Below are 20,008 nucleotides of genomic sequence, written 5' to 3' on the forward strand. Positions count from 1 at the left end.
TGCCTCCTGCAAATCCATGGGAACACCGCTCCCCAAGCTTAGCAGACATGATTGACAGAGACCTGCTTAGAAATCTGAAAACTTAAATGTGGCAAATGCATTACATGAAAAGAGTTGGAGCAAAGCTGTTAAGACCTCCTCCAGGGACACACAATCACCCAAACCATGGAAACAGTGTAATGACTGTGGGAAAATTAATCTGGGCACACACTGTGGCAGAGATGTCCAGCAGGTCCGCTTTTGTACCCTTGAGCTATGACAAGCAATGTGGACCAGAGGTGTGATGTCTGAGCTATTATGGCAAAAGAAAGACCTGTGTCAGATTACAAGCAGAGCAGACCCTTCCCTGCTCTGCCCTGCCCTGCGACAAGCATGGGCCCAAGTCCTCCGCAACAGGAAGCACAGGGAATGAACCAGCAGTTGAAAGGAGAGAACCAAATGCGCAGACACTTGAGACAGCTGGCTGCATCCCTCTAGGGGGGAGGTTCTGTGCTCTCAGATAGTGTCAAAGGCAAGGTGGGAAGGAGGAGCCAACTGAATGAGGCAGATTTCCTCCTAGGAAAGGTCAAATCCAGAAGGGATCTCTCAGGTGGTGAGCAGTTTAGCTTCCATTCACACAGAACAAAACCTGCTGGGAGCACAGTCCAGCCTTAGAGGAAGACCTTCATAGGCCTCCATGGGACGCAGGAACCAACTGTCTGAACTGGTGCACTGTTCTTCAGAGATCTCTGTCAAGGACACTGACCAAGTGGGGCAAGATGGTGCTGACCTCACTGTTGCTTTCTGCAGGTTCTCTGTTCCACTTAGCCCTGCGTTCCACTCCATTCCACAGTTTCCAGGATGCCTGAGATAGCCAGTTGACTGGGGAGCAGTTCTGTCAATTGAAGGTCATGACAAAAGACTTTCTGTACTGGCTGAGGGCCAGAGCCAGGGGGCTGATAAAGAGGCTATTCCAGTAAATAAGGTTGCTTTGTAGAGAAATTCGTGAGGATCTGCATTGTCTAGAGGGGTATGTCAGCTGCAGAAACAGGTGGGCAGGGTCCTATCTCATCTACTCCTGCCTCGTATCACACTTATGGCCTTTCAAGACATCTCTGATGATGACCCGTTTTTGGAGAGAAGAAAGTGCCTGAGTTTATAGATAGGTGAGTGTCATATGCTGGTATGAGAAAAAAATTGACTTGGTCTACCACAACCCATTTGAGGGTGGCTTTGATAGACAGTGGTAGAGGGAAAGACGCCAATGAGCCAAACTTTAATCAATGCTGCTAATTGGTCACTATATTAAATGAGAAATTATCCAGGGTTCAATTATATTCAGACTCTGTCAGTTATATATCAACTCTGTCTAGTAGCAAATGGCTTTGCTTTCTGGACAGGAGCCTAGTAGAAAGGAGTAAAAGATCAGGGACATATCAGCGAGTGGCTTTAAATTAGAAAGATCTTCATATCACATATTAATGCTATTAGAAAGCTTCCACTGTGGATGAAGTACAAAAATGCCAGCTAATCTCTGCACAGGCTGACCTATCTACTGTTGCCACCTATGTCTAATATGCCAGTAACAGTCCAATGGTGAGTTCCTACTATGTCGTAGCCTATCATGGGAACCAACCAGCTTCTCTACATCATGCTAACTACACTGGATCCCTTCCACACAAGAAAGGACCATACTTAATTCTAATAGGCAGACATGCATAATCTAGGTATGAGTGAGTCTTTCCTACACATAGGGCCTCTACCCACACTACTATCTGAAGGCTTACTGAGAATTTGAGTCTGGTGTAATGTTACATCACACAAGGGGACCACTTTCCAGCAAAACAGATGTGGGGGTGGGCTTATGGCTAAGGAATCCACTGGTTCTGTCATTCTGTCCCAGGCAGAAGCTGTCAAAGATCTAGGTGAAGGCCCATTACGGAAACAGGTCTCTATGAGGATAGTGGCATACACTAAAAAATGATGATTCTCCATCCTTGGAAGGAATGCTACACAGATTTAGGAAGCAGAGTGGTAACAAAAGGGCCACATGCCCCACCAATCCTAGTGGCCTGCCGAGGATGTTTATAAGTCTTTGGCAAAACTTCAAGTGACCTAATGAACTAGAAGTTAGAGTGGTCACCCGATTATTTATGGGTTACTCAGCAAAAGGACCAGCAGGTCAGAACAGGAGTGCCCTCACTATTTCACCCCACCATTACCTTGAGCAGCAAAGGAAGGGAAGGAGAAATATTTAAACATACTGTAATGCCATCCATTTAAAAAATTTTTCATGGTACTAGTCTCGGCTTATATGCCTTTCTGTCATTATTACACGTTTATACCACTGAGTTGATTCTTCCCTCCACTCCATTTGTCGCATCTCCCTGCTCTTTTGAGACTTTCACATTTCTTTCACATTCATCAACCCATTTCTAGTTTTCTATCTTTACCCTTTTTCTATCACATTTTCTTGGATCAACTGAGGCTATCCTACCCATTTAACTTCAAAGATTTCACTGTTTGCTAATAAGGCTCATACCCATATCCAGAGATACATATTTTTTTGAGACAGGGTCTCTCTCTAGCTCCAGCTGGCCTGAAATTTGCTATGTAGATGAAGCTGGCCTCAATTCCACAGAGAACTACCTGCCTCTGCCTCCCAAGTGCTGGGATTAAATGCATGTGCCAGCACACCCAGCCTGAGATCCATATTTTGACATGTTAGGATGGCGATTTTACTTTAAATATTTTTGACTCAAAAACAGAAGATAGATACATAGAAACCTGAGTGTGGTGGCACATGTCTGTAATCCCAGGATTTGGGAGACAAAGCCAGTTGGATGGTTGGGAATTTAAGGCCAGTCTGGTTTACATAGTAAATTCTAGGCCAGTTAGGGCTACATAGTGAGACAGACAGACAAACAAACAAACAAACAAACAAACAACAAACAAAAACAAGAAAAACCAAAGAAGAAGATACCCAGAAACACTTTTCTACAGCAAGATCTTTTATGAGCAGAGAAAACAGAATGAAGTACACATAGAAACACTTTTTCCTCCTCTTAAGGAGAGAAAGAGAAGGCCAGGCCCCAGTCAATCATGTTTCTGCTGTGGTGGAAAATACCTTGAGAAACATGATACATTTGCTTGCCTCAGATTCAGTTATAGTGACACAGTGTTCCAAGGTTCACAAACTTGGTTTCCTCCTAACTTTTGTGGGGATTTTGTTTGCGTATTTCCCTTGGGATTTGATACATAAATTCAATCATTCCTGACATGAACTATTTAACATTTTATCTAAAACCAATTGGAAAACTTATTATATTTCCTGACCCTTGATTAGAAGAAGCTGACCAGCTGCAGGGACAGATAATGAAAAATTGAATTTCCTCAGCTGTTTATTTCAAACCTTGGCAGATTCTGCCAGGATATGTTCAGGGTTAGCTTATCCTGTTATTAAAATAGTCTACATTGTAAAGCGGGTGTCATTAAAATAAAAATTCTACCATTTTTTTTCTGGTAAATTCATGTTACTTCCTATATAGAAAGCTAATAAATTATTTACTTCATTAAATTCAGGGAGTTTTCTGTGTATGTGTGTGTTTGTATTCATGTATTTGTGCATACATGTGTATATGACTGAATGCGCACGTGTGTGTGTGTGTGTGTGTGTGTGTGTGTGTGTGTGTGTGTGTAAAAATTCTACCATTTTTTTTCTGGTAAATTCATGTTACTTCCTATATAGAAAGCTAATAAATTATTTACTTCATTAAATTCAGGGAGTTTTCTGTGTATGTGTGTGTTTGTATTCATGTATTTGTGCATACATGTGTATATGACTGAATGCGCACGTGTGTGTGTGTGTGTGTGTGTGTGTGTGTGTGTGTGTGTGTGTATGGAGGTCAGAAGTTGATGTTGGGTGTCTTCTATCTCTCCCACCTTATTTTTTGAGACAGGGTTTCTCCTCAAACCTGGGGTTCACTGATTTGCTTGGCTGACTAGTCAGCAAGCTCCAGGGATTTACATGTCTCTGCTTTCCCAATGCTAGAATTTTTATGTGGGGATCTGAACTCACGTTTTTATGCTTTCACAGGAAGCACTTTACTGACTGCATTATCTCCCTAGTCCTCTAAATTCAATTTTACACTCAAAGTACTACTATTATTCATTATAGCCGGGCTGGTAAATTGACATAATATAAAGAATGTATGAAGTATAATTATCTCAATATTAATTATTAATAAGACAAAGATTAACAGATACGTGTTTAATTTATCAATAAGATAACAGACACCTAAGTATCTGGGCCTCTAATTTGAGGTCATTAACAGTACTCAACTGTAGGCTATACAAACTATAGAATGAACCTATATCCCTTTCTCACAAAAATGACCTCCAGCTGAATCAATGACTTTCATGTAGGAGCTAAAAATACAAACTGCTTAGAAGAAAATGAAGGCGAAAGGTTTGTACTTCAGACCTGGCAACTATTTCTTGCAAATGATGTCAAAAAGCATATGTAAAAACAAAGGAAAAACCCAGATAAATTGTACTTCATCAAAGTGAAAAACTTTAAGCTTCAAAGGATGCTATTAGTAACATGAAAAGACTAACCATAGAATGTGAAATATTTGCATATCATAAATCTCATAAAGTTGTAATATCAAGACTATATAAAGAACTTTCAAAACTCACTATTAAAAGACAATGCAATTAAGTCGGGTGTGGTGGCGCACACCTTTAATTCCAGCACTTGGGAGGCAGAGACAGGGAGATCTCTGTGAGTTCAAGGCCAGCCTGGTCTACATAGTGTGTTCCAGGACATCTGGGGCTATAGGAAAACCCTGTCTCAAAAAGACCAATAAATAAATAAATTAATTAATTAATAAATTAAAAAAAGACAATACAATTAAAAGATAAGCAAAATATTTGAATACATCCCTCCAAAGAAGGTATATAAATGACCAATAAGCACATGAAAAGACATTTAATGCTATTAATAACATAAATGAAAATACAAATCATAGTGAGATGCAAGTTAATTTTTACTACAGTGTCTATAGCAAAAAGACAAACAATAATAACTGTAGGTGTGGATATGGAGCAATTGGAATGTTCATCCACTGCAAGTAGGAATGTAAAATGATATAGCTACTTTGCAAAGCAGTGTGTCAGTTCCCCACAAAATTCAGTATAGAATTACCATGTGACCTAGCAACTCTTAGGCATTTGCCTAATGAAAACATTATGTCCACAAAATGATGTGTATATGAATGTTCATAGCAGCATCATCCAAAACATCCATCAACAATAGTGTTATTCAGGCACAAAAAGGGATGAACGTGAAATATACAAAAGCTCAGTCCGTTTTACTTTGTCCAATAGTGAATATTCAGGTCACTTATGCAAACAGCGAACATTTCAATAGCATAGCGGAATCACTTCTTCATAAGAAATTAATGTGTGAACAGTATATACCTGCATGCTAGTAAACATAGCTGCTGAACTAACAGAGTAAAATAAGAAAGAAAACTCTTCATATCAAAATTCATGGGTTAAAGAAAAGGTGATCGAAGAGAAGGATGTATAGTCTTAAAGTGTCTTCAATATTGAAAACAAAGGAGAAGGAGAAGGGGAGATAGCTGAGGCAGTAAAGTGTTTGCCTTGCAAGCAAAAAGACCTGGTTTTGAGCCTGTTTGTAACATCATAAAGTCAAGTGTATTGGTATGCACTCGTAATTCTAATGCTGGGAGGCAGAGACAGGTAGATTCCTCGGGTTCTCTGGCAGGCCAATGTAGCCTACTTGGCAAGCTGTAGGTCCCAGTAAGAGACTTCAAACCAACACTCATCACAAGAGATAAAGAAGGTAATTTCTTACTGATTAAGGGAACAATCAGTCAAGAGAACATGACAATTCTAAACACATACGTAGCAAGCACAGGTGCATCCAACTTCATAAAACAAATCTTGTTAGATATAAAGTCACAGATTAACCCTAAAACACTAATAGCAGGTGACTTCAATACTCCATTCTCACCCATAGACAGGTTATCCAACTACCCACCTCCCAAATAGAGAGACACTGCAGTTAAATGACATGATAGATCAACTGGATTTAACAGATAGCTACAGAACATTTCTCCCAAACACTATAAAATTACACATTCTTCTCAGCCGTCCATGGGACTTACTCCTAATATGTAACTCATGGGTTACATATTAGGACACAACGTCTCAACATGTATATAGGAAAATTGAAATAACTTATTGCATTCTATTTGACCACAATGGAATAAAGCTAGAAATCAACAGCAAGACACACAAATAAATGGAGACTAAAGAACACATTATTGAATCGTGCCTGCATGAGACAAAAGCAATAAGGAAATAAGGCTTGGCGGCATATGCCTTTAATCCCAGCACTTTCGAGGGAGGGGAAGGCCTATCTCTGTGAGATCAAGCTCAGTCTGATCTATATAGCGAGTAAGCCTGCTGGGGCTACTGGGAAACCCGGTCTCAAAAAAAAAAAAAAAAAAAAAAAAAGACAAAAAGTTTCTATAATTGAATGAAAATTTCAAAAAAGAAACCCAAAATCTATGGGATACAATGAAGTTCTAAAAGGGGAGTTTATAGGTCTAAAGGCCTACATTACAAAATCAGGGAGTTCTCAAATAAAAACCTTAATTATGCAATTTAAAGCCTTGGAAAAACAAGAACAAACCAAGTCCAAAACTAGTAGACAGAAATAAATAAGATCAGAGCAGGAATAAACAAAAAAGAAACAAACAAAAACAATAAAAAGAACCAATCACTGAGACATAGGGTTGGTTCTTTGAAAAAGTAAACAAAATTGACAAACCTTAGTTAAATTAACCAAATGAAAGAGAAAAAAGACCCAAATTATTAACTTTAGAGATAAAAAGGAAGACATTACAACAAATACCAATGAAATTCAGGAACAAAACAAGGGTGTCCACCCTCTCTGCTCTTATTAAATATAGGCTTGATGTCTTAGCCAGAGCAATGAGACAAGAGAAGGAAATAAAGAGAATACAAAAAGGAAAAGAAGTCAAAGTATTCCTATTTGCAGATGATATGATTCTATACATAAAAGGCCAAAAAAATCTACTAGAAAACTTATACAGTTGCTAAATACTATCATTAAAGTTGAAGGATATAAAATTAATACATAAAAATCAGTAGCCTTTCTATATATCATCAACAAAGTGAGAAAGAAATTAGGGAAACAATCCCATTCACAGTAGCCTAAAAAAAATTACCTTGGAACTAGCCTAACCAAGGAAGCAAATGACCTTTAGAATAAAACTTTAAAACACTGAAGAATAAAATTGAGGAAGACACTAGAAGATGGGAAGATCTCTCATGCTCATGGACTGGAAAAATTTATATTGTGAAAAGGACATCCTAACAAAGGAACCTCAGAATCAATGCGGTCCCAATCAAAATTGAAGCCTCATTATTCATGCAAATACAAAAAAATCTTAAAAATTCATATGGAAACAAACAAAAAAAGGAGTACCAATAACCAAACCAATCCTGAGCAAAAAGAATACTGCAGAAGGTATTGCCATACCTGAGTTCAAGTTATATTATAGAGTCACAGTAATAAAAACATCATGGTACTGGCACAAAAATCAAACAGATACATCAATGTAATCAAATAGAAAATCCAATATAAACCTACACTCCTACATCTACCTGAATGACGGATGGATTGACTGATTGATTGATTGATTTTTTTAAAATAAGCAAAAAATACACACAGGAGAAAAGACAGCAACTAGTGTGGATTTTTGTTGGACAAACTGGATATCCACATATAGAAGAATGAAACTAAATCCTTATTTCTTACCCTACACAAAAATAAACTCCAAATGGATCAAAGACCTCAATGTTAGACCTGAAACTCTGAAACTGCTAGAGGAAAAAGTAGGGAATACATGTCAAGATATAGGCATAAGTAAGGACTTTCTGAATAGAACTTATTTCCTATTGCTCAGGAAGTAAAGCTAATAACAAATGGGAGCTCATGAAATTAAAAAAAGCTTCTGTATAGCTAAGGAAACCATCTACTGGGTGATGAGACAGTATACTGAATAGAGGAAAATCTTTGCCAGCTATACATCTGACAGAGCATTAATATGTAGACTATACAAAGAACTAAAAATACCCGAAACATCAAGAAACAGTCTTGATCTGTAGAGATGGCCTCCTCCGGCAACTGCATTCACACGCACAAACCCACACACATATACAAATGCATACACATAATTTTTAGAAAAGAAACTAACAACTTAATTTTTTAAAAGGCTATGGAACTGAACAGAGATTTCTCAAAAGAAAAAGTACAAATGCCAATGAACACTTATAAAAGTGTTTATCATCATTAGCCATCAGGGAAATGCAAATTAAAACTACTTTGAGATTCCATTTGACCCCAGTCAGAATGGCTAGTATCAAAAAAATCAAAGGACAACAAATCCTGGTAAGGAGGCAAGGAAAGTAGAACACTTATCTACTGTTGGTGCAAGTGTAAACTGGTATTGTTACTTTGGAAATCAATGTGGAAGTCTCTCAAAAATCTAAAAATAGGATTATAATATGACCCAGATAGCCACTCTTAGGCATATACCCAAAGGACTCCATATCCTACCATAGAGATACATGTACACTATGTTCATCGCTGCTCTGTTCACAATACGTAAGAAATGGAAACAACCTAAATATCCTTCAACTGATGAATGAATAATGAAAATATGGCATATATATACACAATGGAATTCTATTCATCTGTAAAGAAAAATGAAATCATGAAATTTGCAGGTAAATGAATGGAACCAGAAAATATTATACTGAGTAAAGCAACCCAGACCTAGAAAGACAAAGCCACATGTTCTCTCTTATCTGTGGATCCTCAGTCTGAATCTTTATGTTTTTGAGTGTATGACTTGGAGTAACCATAGTAGCCAGGAAAGTAGAAAGGGACTGTTGGTGGAGGGGGGAGAAGGAACACCAGGGGAGGGTAGAACACAGATGCTACAAAGGGGGAAATGCAACAAATTCTGGACAGATGCCCATAAGTCCTTGAAGTGTGGAAGACATTTTAACTAACACTGCCAAACATAAGATATGAAAGAAAAACTATATTTGAATATAAAAATTAAAAGTGTTTTCATAATAGTTATAAACCAAGGCAACATACAAATGCTCTTGGGAGAAATTATAACACACATGAAGGATAATGAATACTTATAATAAAAGTATTTCCATAATTTAAAAACTGGAAGAGCCCAAAGAAATATGAGCAAAGTGAATGAAGAGTAAAATCTGAAAAAACCTTGACAATTAATAAGCATTTTAAAGGCGGTTCAATCTTAATAGAAATAAACATAAGGCAATTAATGATGCAATATTTTTTGTGCTCATGAGATTGTGAAAAATTCTAAAAACAATAGAAAACTTGTTGCTGATGCAAATGCAGATAGATATGCGGTCCCATATAATTAAGGTAGACATATGTGAAGAGTCTTCAAGTTTCTAGAAATTAAAACTAAAACAGAAAACAATTTCCTTTGTTCCAGCAAGATACTGAAGAAATAACAGCAACAGTTCTAGGACTGTATCTCAGGGATAAAGCATTCATCCATAAAGCAGGAGACTCTAAAGTCTACCCCAACCACCATAAAATGAATCGCTGAGTGAATGAATGAATACATCAGTACACAATGATAGAGGATATTGAAGCAAAAAAGGAATGAGATGATGATATTTATGTGTATGATATAGCCATACCATAAAAATCTAAAAAATTCATATTAAAAATCTAAAAAATTCATATTAAAAATATGAATTAAGGTTGGGGTTATTGACCTGAAAAAATTCTACTAGATATTACTGAGTGGAAAAGTGTATATAACATCCCACTTTTGTAAAATAGTGACCAAGAAAATCGGTGTGTGTGTGTGTGTGTGTGTGTGTGTGTGTGTGTGTGTGTGTGGTGTCTTTGTTTGTTGAAAAAGACTGGCTGGTGTGGAAGGATAGTGGAAAATGTAAATACAAACCACCAAAATACTTTTTCTTTTTCTTTTATAATAAAATGATAGAAATATGATGGGTAACTTTTGGGAAGGCTTTAACCAGTTTTTTTTTGGGGGGTCTTTTTGAGACAGGGTCTCCCCTGTAGCCCCAGCTGGCTGGCCTGGAACTCACTATGTAGTCTAGGCTGACCTTGAAATCACTGAGATCCACGTGCCTCTGCCTCCCAAGGGTTGGGATTAAAGTCGTGCACCATCATGCCTGGCCCACCAAAAATACTTCCAAAGTGTGATATAACCATATTTAGCATTTGCATTAGTATTATATGTGCACTGTATTTAAATTTCTTTCTTTTTGAGACAGGATCACCTGTAGAACAGCCTGTCCCCAAACTCCCTATGTAGCCAAGGCTGGTCTTGAACTCCTGATTCTTCTGCTTTCATCGCTTGAGTTCTGGGATTACCACCATGTTTGCCTGTGTTTAAATATTTATAATACACAACTGGAGAAATACAATGAAATATAAAGTAAGTAATTTTGATAAGCAAAAGTGAAGTAACAAAGTAACCTAAATGAAATTAGAAAAAAATGAATTGATTAGTGACATTAAAAAGCTGAAACTGGGGTGTGGTGATGCACACCTTTAATCGTAGCGCTCAGAAGGCAGAGGCAGGTGGATTTCTGTGAGATCAAGGCCAGTCTGGTGTACATATAGAGTTTCAGGACAGCTGAGACTGCAGAGACACTCTGTCTCAAAATAAAATCTGATAGAAAAAAGCAGAAACCAAATGGAAAAAAGAATTGTAAATGGCAAATAATGATGATGATGATGATGATGATGATGATGATGATGATGCAGGTAAACGCAGGAAATGTCCTGGATGTAGTATGTTTAAAAGAAAGGAGGGAAAAAAAGAGGAAGGAAAAGAAAGATAAGGAATGACAAATATATAAATAGAGACAGTACATTTTAATAAAATCATACAGACTGGTATGTAACTCAACACCAATGCATTATCAAATCAAGGGGTAATAGATTGACTGAAGAAGAAGCATTAAAATCAAAATAAGTCAGTGAACATAGATAATACTGACAAGATTTATTTAATGATCTAATCTCATCAGATGTACCAGAACCCCCTCATAATGTTGAAAAACTTCTGAAGCTGTGGCACATAGCATATAAAAAGTCCACCACATGTACATTCCTGAGAACTAGACATTAAACCCAGGCATACTGAGATCTCATTGTTCCAATTCTTTCTATGGAAGCTTGGGGTATTCCATGGGAAATTGTGTTCTTTCTCTTTCCACGCTCTTTGTCTCTTCACCTTCCCTTTGTCTACCCCACTCTCTAAGAATGACACTATGCAACAAAGAGAATCAATGGGAAGTAGAACAACAAAAATCAATGACTAGGTCGGATCCTTAAGAAGAAATAGCAAGCTGTATGGTGCAGTGATCAGGCTGTATATGCAACTTACCTGCAAATGTTTGAGGGGCTTAAGTAAGCAGTTAGTCACTCCTGCCTCTTATCTACACATTCCTCCAACCAAATCACATCCTCACAGAATTGCCCCTTGCAGCGCATGTTTACCTGATGTCCGTATGCAGCTCACTGAGCAGGTCACTATGCACATAGTCCCAGGACAGCTCTACTGCACCCAGGTAGTATCTTCTGGTGGCACTAGAGGCAAAATTGAAAAGGCTCAGAAAGAAGCAAGTGGAGAGTGCTATTTGCATGGCTCTTACTGCTAGAAAATGTTCAACTAGAGGAGAGAGAAGTTAATTCTTCTTTAAAATATCTTCAGCTCCGAGGAAGGAAAAAAGCTAAATTTCTACGATTTAGGTAAAAGTCCTAAATGCTTTGCAGAGGATTTCCGGGAACCTCATGTGCTGGATATGACAGCAGCAACAGCAGTCAGCAGAGCTGAAAGAATTGCTTCCTTTTTAGCACTGGGAAGCAGGAACTGTAAAACAGAGTAGGAAAAGGGCAGCTGAGCTACAAGTTTAACCCATTCCTTCCTGAGAGCAATTTGGCAAGTTAGAATATTAGAGGAAAGGACTGGAGTGGTGACCAGGATCTTCCATTGGTACTCACATTCCTAGCCAGCTCTGTCTTTTCCTTAGTTTCAGCAGCAAAGAACCCCTCGATGATAAAGATTCTGGAATCTGCATGAAATTTAAACACTTTTGTGCAGTAAAGGAAACAACTAAATGAAGAGACAGCCTACAGAATGGAAGAAAAAATCTTTGCTATAAAAATATAGCTATACAACTGATAGAGGATTAATAGGTAGAATATACAAATAAACAAAAAACTAAATATCACAACCCCTCAAAAATCCAATCAATAAATAGGGTAATGAACAGATAATTTTCAAAAGATTAAGTACAATGGCCAATAAAAATATGAAAAATATTCAACATTTTTAAATACCAGAGAAGTGCAAATTAAAACTACATCGAGATTCCATCTCACCTCAGAATGGTTATCATCAAGAAAACAGATGAATGCCAGTGAAGCAAAGGGACCCATTACAAACTGTTGCTGGGGGTGCAAATTAGTCCCTTCACTATGGAAATCAGTATGGGTATTCCTTAAAAAAAACTATAAAGAAAAGCAGAGTGGGGTGGGGGGTTAGATCTGTCAGAAAAGTGCTTGCTGTGCAACTATGTATTAGTTTGGATCCTTAGCACTCATGTTAAAAAAAAAAAAAAAAAGCAAGGCTCAGTGGTGCGAGCTTTTAATCCCAGCACTGGGAGGTAGAGGAGGAGGATCTCTGGGCCTTGCTCAACAGTTAGACTACCTGAAATGATAAGCTCCAGGTTCGGTGGAAGAACCTGTCTCAAAAAATATGGTGGAAGCTGAATATGGTGACACATGCCATTAATCCCAGCCCTTGGGAGGCAGAGGCTGGTGGATCTCTGTGAGATCAAGGCCACCCTAGTCTACACAACAAGTTCCAGGCCAACTGGGGCTATAGAGAGACCCTGTCTCAAAAAAAACAAAAAAATAAGGTGGAGAGTGATGATAGGGGAAGACATCCAGTGTTGACCTTTGGCCTTCACTCATGCATACTTGTGAACGAAAGTTACCAGAAAAACTGCATTTTAAAACTGAACTCACCAAGTTGAACCTTGATCCCTTTCTATTGGCTATTGATTTGAAAGGGGGCAACAAAATGGCAAATTTGAGAATAAACTGGTTTCCATTAAGCAGAAAGAAGTGATGTGGCACCTTGCCTCTACCTTACCACCCACTCACTGCAGATGCAGCTGAGACAATGGCCTGCCACTTGCTAGCAACAGGCAGGAACTTCCTGAAGACTCCCTGCCAGGGTGCTGGACCCATTGCCACCAGACATGGTGGAGGTAGAGATTACTGTGTCCTTCAGACGCCATAGTTGCTGTACCTTGTGCCTTGCCTCTCAGGTCCAGGCAAGGTGGCTGGCTCCTTGAGGCATGGAGAGACCTCTACCTTCCTCAGGATGATCACTATCCTTTCTCAAATTTCTTGCCTTGGAAGACTCCAGAATTATGGCAGATGATGGATTGTGTTCTTTAATTTAGGACACTCTCTATTCCCTGGGACCAGCTGAAATAAGTCAGCAAGTGGTCTCTGGGCCTCAGACCTTTACAGTCTCCATAGAGGAGCAGGGCAGGGCACTTGAAGATGAGCATCTCACTCTTGGGGTGGATGCCATGGGAATTAGAACTACCACTCCCAATTCCTTCCTAGCTGCCTTCTCTCAGGTCTGCACATCGCCTTGTTGGGGGTTCCAATGGAGGACAATTATGGTGTTGCAAGTCGTTTCCAGGAACTTGGAGCCAGGTGAAACATCCCTGGTTGGCCCCCTCACCTGTCCGGCTTTCACCACAGCAGCCAGCACCCCTCTCATACCCCACCTTCCCACTGATCTCAATAAAACATGAGTGATGACAGGCAAAAATACAAAACAACAGCCTCCCCCAACTGAACTCTCTGCAAAGGCTAATCAACTGATTAGAGCTTCATTGATTGTGAAGAGTTTGGAGTGTTGCAGGTCCAAAGCCCAATTACAATTTATCCTGGACTATCTTTAGCCCCCTAACTAGCCACTCCTTCCCTACCTGTATTTATGAATTAATATTCTATGACTAACAGATAAAAAACCTTTTGGAATGTATTAAATTAGCAGACCACCAGCTTCCACCAACCACAAGGTTGAGCATCATCAGATAGTATCTGAGACCTATAGCTGAGATTTCTCTTTTGGTATAACTGCTTACTTCAAGTTTACATTGGCGCTGGTTGTGCAGCTTGGAAGCAAGCAGGAAGGAGTATGTTGGATAAACATTTGCTGAAATCTTTCTGCCAGGCACTGGGGGTTCAGAGATAATAGATGCTGGTTACTATATGGGAGGACGTGTTCTAGTAGCGCTTTTTAGTAGTGCTCTTCTTGTTTTCATTTTATGGACATTGAAACTGAGGCACCAAGAAGTTAGGCCAGTTGTTCATGGTTACACGTGTAGCTTTGAAAAAGTAGATTTTGAAAAAGTAGTGTTCAAACACATGTAACCAGGTTGCAGAACTATTGGTCCTAACCCTCAGCTACATATCTTGGTGGCAGACATGAATATGGCCATCTGGGGGTCATAGTGCAATGGGAAGGCAGGAAAATAGACTGTCAACAATACACTGTGACAAATTCTCTGTAGGGAGATTTGCACATGCTATGTGCTTTATGTATTGCTAGGACAATACGTATAAAGCAGGTACAGATACAAAGCTAGTAGGGTACAGAGTGGTTAAATGTCTTGTCTAAGGCCACACCCATTTGTCCTAAACAGACGTCGTAAGCATCAGGTGTACAGACTCATAAAGTTTAAAGAGTAGCAAGTAGCAGTAGTTATAATACATGTATAATTTTTATTGTAATTGCAATGCTTTAAAAATGGTAAGATGCTGGGAGTGGTGGTGCACGCCTTTAATCCCAGCACTCGTGAGGCAGAAGCAGAGGCAGGCGGATCTCTGTGAGTTCAAGGCCAGACTGGTCTACATAGTGAGGTTTAGGAGAACTGGGGCTACAGGGGGGGCCTGTCTCCGAAAAACCAAAAAAAAAAAAAAAAAAGTGTAAAATGTGTTTTCTAGCACTGACATAGCACTGGAATGAGCATCGGAACCGACATATGCTCACTGTTTACATGAATCAGCATGGCTGGCACCGTCTTTCCATCAAGTATTAAGTGCAGAGGGCCAAGTCGGAGTGGCATGCAGCAATGGTACCTTTGGACGAGGATTGTGTCGCGGGCTCACTACAGTCAGCTAAGGTTGATGACGCGGATGGTCTGGGACAGGAAACTGGCCGCAGCTTGCCCCGCCCGCTCCCTGCTGCCACTGCCTAGGGAATGGAAAATTCTGTCCCACGTGCCGGAAGCCCGCAGGAGATGACAGCCAGCATTCCTCCGCCTCCTGTCGCGCGGATCTGCTGCGCCTGTCCTCGCGAGGCTACTTCTCCGAAATGGCTGCGAGCAGTCAAGGTAAGGGTGGGGACGCGCGGAAGGTTCCGCGCGGAGCCGCCTTCCTGGGCTAGGGCTAGGACCGCTGCGCGCCTGCTTGGCTCCTCCCCAGCGTCGTCGGGAGCCTTAGGCATCTGAACAGAGTCGGCGCCAGAGCCGCCGCTGAAACTTCTCCTGGGCTCCAGGATCTGGCCAAGGTCAAGCGCAGGCCTGAGGCCGAGTTGTCTGGCCGTTAATCTCTGGCTGGCTTTTCCAGCCTTCCGGCGCCGCCCCAATGGCTGCATCCCTAGGACATCCAGTTTCTGTTCTTGGAAGCGATCTGGCTCCCTGACCCTATCATGTTTGTCGCTTTGGACTTGCATTTCAAACACCTAACTCTCCTAATTTTCGGTTGCACTTTCCTAGCTGCATGACTGATGGTTTTTATTAGGGTTTCAAACAGCAGCAGCTTCCCCCGCTCCCCAACAGGGACCTATGGACTTTTGAATCCTGAAAAGGAGAACTGAGCTGATAAGCACCTTGGCCTTTGAAGTCAAGGGAAACAGACTCTGCTAAGAAACAGCCTGCCTTTCCTCTTATCTCCAAAGACAAGATAAGCAGATTCTACGTGTTAACCAGAGATTTTTTTTTTTTTTTAGCACAGCAGCTTTTCCCTTATCTTAAGAGGACAAAAAAGTAAACACTTCCAGACCCAGATCCTGGCTGACAGACTGAACGGAGCCAGGTTTACAAGCCCTGTTTGTCCTGCTTCCTCCTGTTTGATTTTTCCCCCAAACTCCCCCCCCCCCCCTTTTGTACCCTGAAGCCCCCGTATATAAGTCCCAGCTCACAACCCGTGGGCTATTTTTCCCTTCCCGGAGGGAAACGTGTCCCGTGTGAAATAAAGCCGTATCCCGCTGAGAGTTCTGTCTGTGCCTCGGTGCCTCAGCCTCCATTCCCTAGCTCTCCGCCAAAACTTTTTACCTATCAGTTTTGAAAACAGTAGAACATGGAGGATGCTATTTTTAGTCGGCCAATTCAAAGGAACATTCCTAACAATTAGCAGTGCAGTAAGTACTTCTTACCCTATTTTACTTAATGTTAAGTCAGTTCACCATCCACTTGCTAAACAGAGCACCCAGGAATTTCTTAGAAATTTTGACTATTACATCAATTTTAGGCTTTGTAGTAATTATCACTCATTTTCTGAGCCCCTAGTAGACATGGCTTGTGAATTTACTTCAGTTCTTAGCAGTGTTTAATAAGTGACTGAATGAAATTGAGTGGACCAGGCTCTCTGATTTTACCCCTCCCCTGTTTGTGCAGCCCACACTAGCCTCAAACTCACAGCAATTCTGCCTCAACTTCCTAAGGACTAGCATTAAAGGTGTGTGCTACCACAACCAGTTTAATCCCACTTTTGGCTGCAGCCATAGATTGACTGTAAGAGCTTGATGAAAGTACATCAAAATAGAACTGAAAGCAAAATTGGTTCTTGTTTTCAGTGGCTGATAGATTCCTCAATATAGAGGTGATATTTTCCTGTTGTGTTACCATTTTTTATTTTATTGTGTATGTATGATGTAAGGTACACTTTTTGTTTTTAAAATCTGAATATCTAGTACTTTTAACATGATTTGTTGAGAAAACTTGCTTTCTGCCACAGAATTATTTTAGTATCACGTTATGGAAAATGATATAATGATATGTGAGAATCTATTTCTAGACTTTCTTTTCCACTGATATTTTTGTGCATGCTTGGATCACTACATCACCATATTAAATACTACAACATTATAAATCATTAAGTCAGGTAGCTATGTTTTATGCTGTAGTTTTTAAAAACATATTGTTTTTATTTTATGTGTGTGTGTATTGCCTGCATGTGTGCAAGTGCACACATGTCATGCAATACCCGAGGAGGTCAGAAGAGTGCATTGAATCACCTGGAACTGGAGTTACAGAGAGTTGTTAGCTGCTATGTGGGTGCTGGGAATCAAACCCAGTTTACTGATTACTGCCAGAGTAATCAGTGCTCTTAACCACTTAGCCATCTCTCCAGCCCTTATACTGTAGTTTTATGTCTTGAACTTCTTTGAACTTTTTCTCACCAAGATTGCTTTGACCACACGTGAAAGATTTAGTTTTCACATGGTCTGTTTTCAGTGGGACTTTGATACTCTTCTCCCAGTAAGAGTTAGGGTCTGTATTCCCTTTTCCTGAATGTGGATGAGAGATACTCGAGCCCGATTAGTAGAAGTAATACTGTATGGCTTCTGAAGCCAGGACTTAAATGATAATACATCTTTTTCCAAGTCTTTGTGCTTTCCTACACTTGGCTCAGTTATCTCTTGAACCTACCTACAGCTGTATAAGGAAACCCACTGTAACTTGCGACAAAAGTAGCCTGTATATATGCGTGCAGAGTTTTCAGATGATTCCATACCCCACCTATAAGTTTTCCAGCTAAAGCCTCAGACATCACAGAATAGCCTTAATGCGGTAACTCAATTTCACATCCACAGAACCAGAGAGCATAGAAAATGATGGCTTTGGTGAAGTTTTGGGGCAAGTTGTTGTACAGACATTGTAACTGGAACACTATTCTTGTTCCTTTCCTTGTCCATATGAATTTTAGAACCACCTTAACCTGTAATGGATAAAATATTTTTTTAATTGGGGTTGTACATCTTAAAAATTTTGAAACCCAGGTAGGGATGTGGCTCACAGGTATAGTGCTTGCCTAGCTCTGTGTTGGATTACTAACACTGCCAAAAAGAATACTGAATCTCACAAAATTTAGACATAGTGTCTCCATTCATTTAGGGGGAATTATTCCATATTTCACCATTTTTCTATTACTTGTGGATAATTTAGGAATCAATTGTTTGTTTTACAGCAAGTGATTATTTATATTATTTATCAACCTGACTGTTCATTCAAGTGCTCTTTATTCCCTTGTTCATTTCCAGAGTTCCATTTGGTATTATTTCATGCTTGAGTCACTTTAGCATGCTTCTTGAATTTTACTTCTGTCCCATTCTTGTTAATCTTCTTTGACTCAAATTACATGTATGTATAATCTCCTGAGCATATTTGCTTAGTTTAATATCTGGGTCATCTCTGATTCTGCTTCTATTTTGTTTTCTTTAAAAACAATCCTTGGCTTTTTCTATGTTTTTGCCTCATTGCTTGCTTTCTTTATTCACAGTACAGAAAATTGGTGACTCCTAAAGAGGCAGATGAAGAAAATTTGTTTTATTTAGAACGCTCTTAACCACTGAGCCATTTCTCCAGCTCACTGAGTTGGAATTTTAAATCAGTGGTTAAGAGCACTGGTTGCTCTTGCAGAGGACCTGGGTTCAGTTCCCAGCACCCACATGGCAGCTAACAACCATCTACAACTCTAGTTCCAGGGGATCTGATGCTCTCCTCTGACCTTCTCGGGCATTGCCCGACATGGGTGCGCTTACATACATGCAGGCAATACACTCATACATATGAAATAAAAATAATTTTAAAAATATTAAAAATAAAATAAAATTGCAATTCAAAATTTCAGAGGCAATTTACTATTTAAAATAGAATATTTGTGTATTCTAAATTATAACTATTTCCTTTGAAATCTTTTGAGTAAACTTTTTTTATATTACTGCTTTTAAGTTTTGATTAACATATATTAATCACACATAATGATGAATTTCATTATGACATTTTCATAATGTATGTATTTTGATCATATTTATCCCCCTAACCCTTTGTTGTACTGTTTCCAACTAGTCCGCCTGCAACTGCCATGTCTTATCTTCTCTATTATTTTTTTATTTGATGACTCAATTAGTTTCATTAGGGTTTCTTACAGGACTATGAGTGAGGGATTGTTTTTTGGAGCGTGGGTACCTTACCAGGCTGTACTGCTGAAGAAAATGTCTCTTCTTTCTCCAGCAGCCATTAACTACATATCTTAATTCTTTTATAGGAAACTTTGATGGAAAATTTGAGGTGCTTGATCTTGCAGAATTGGCTAAAAAGCAACCATGGTGGCGCAAGCTATTTGGGCAGGAATCTGGGCCATCAGCTGAAAAGTATAGTGTGGCAACCCAGCTGTTAATTGGTGGTGTTACTGGATGGTAAGTAGTGTGAAAAATGTGGGAGTTTTATGTATGTTTTACTGGCATGGTTATAGAAACGGTCTCCTTTAATTAACAAAAATACAATGACGAGTGAAATTGATCACCATCTATACCAAACCATCATTTTAGACTACTAGTTGATGTTTAAACATAGTACTTGCTACAAGTCATTCATTGTTTCAAGTTTGTTTATAGAGCTCTCATTTAAATCTGAAAATAACTCTGAACTTGATACTTTTAATATCTATGCTCATTTTATAGAAATGGAGACTATTTTGTCCAAGGCCATATTTGTTATCAAGAAGTAGAATAGGAAACTAGCTACTAATTAGCTATGTTAGATGTTAATGTGCCAG

The 20,008-nt window shown here is 39.3% G+C and overlaps 2 protein-coding genes across 2 annotated transcripts in view; one reads left to right on the forward strand and one right to left on the reverse strand.

Annotated features, from left to right (window-relative positions):
• F8 (coagulation factor VIII) overlaps nt 1–11,893 on the reverse strand; it is a 111,070-nt gene extending 99,177 nt beyond the window's left edge. The window contains exon 1 of the mRNA XM_008842039.3: nt 11,636–11,893. Within this exon, the coding sequence (XP_008840261.1) occupies nt 11,636–11,781 (146 nt within the window). The 5' untranslated portion in view covers nt 11,782–11,893. The remainder of the gene's footprint in view (nt 1–11,635) is intronic.
• Nucleotides 11,894–15,414: 3,521 nt separating this feature from the next.
• The window catches only part of Fundc2 (FUN14 domain containing 2), a 28,932-nt gene continuing 24,338 nt past the window's right edge, over nt 15,415–20,008 (forward strand). The window contains 3 exon segments of the mRNA XM_008842040.3: nt 15,415–15,478; nt 15,481–15,561; nt 19,499–19,649. Of these exon segments, the coding sequence (XP_008840262.1) occupies nt 15,430–15,478; nt 15,481–15,561; nt 19,499–19,649 (281 nt within the window). The 5' untranslated portion in view covers nt 15,415–15,429.

The sequence above is a fragment of the Nannospalax galili genome, unplaced genomic scaffold, assembly GCF_000622305.1.
Source record: "Nannospalax galili isolate Female #2095 unplaced genomic scaffold, S.galili_v1.0 scaffold880, whole genome shotgun sequence".
NCBI lineage: Eukaryota > Metazoa > Chordata > Mammalia > Rodentia > Spalacidae > Nannospalax > Nannospalax galili.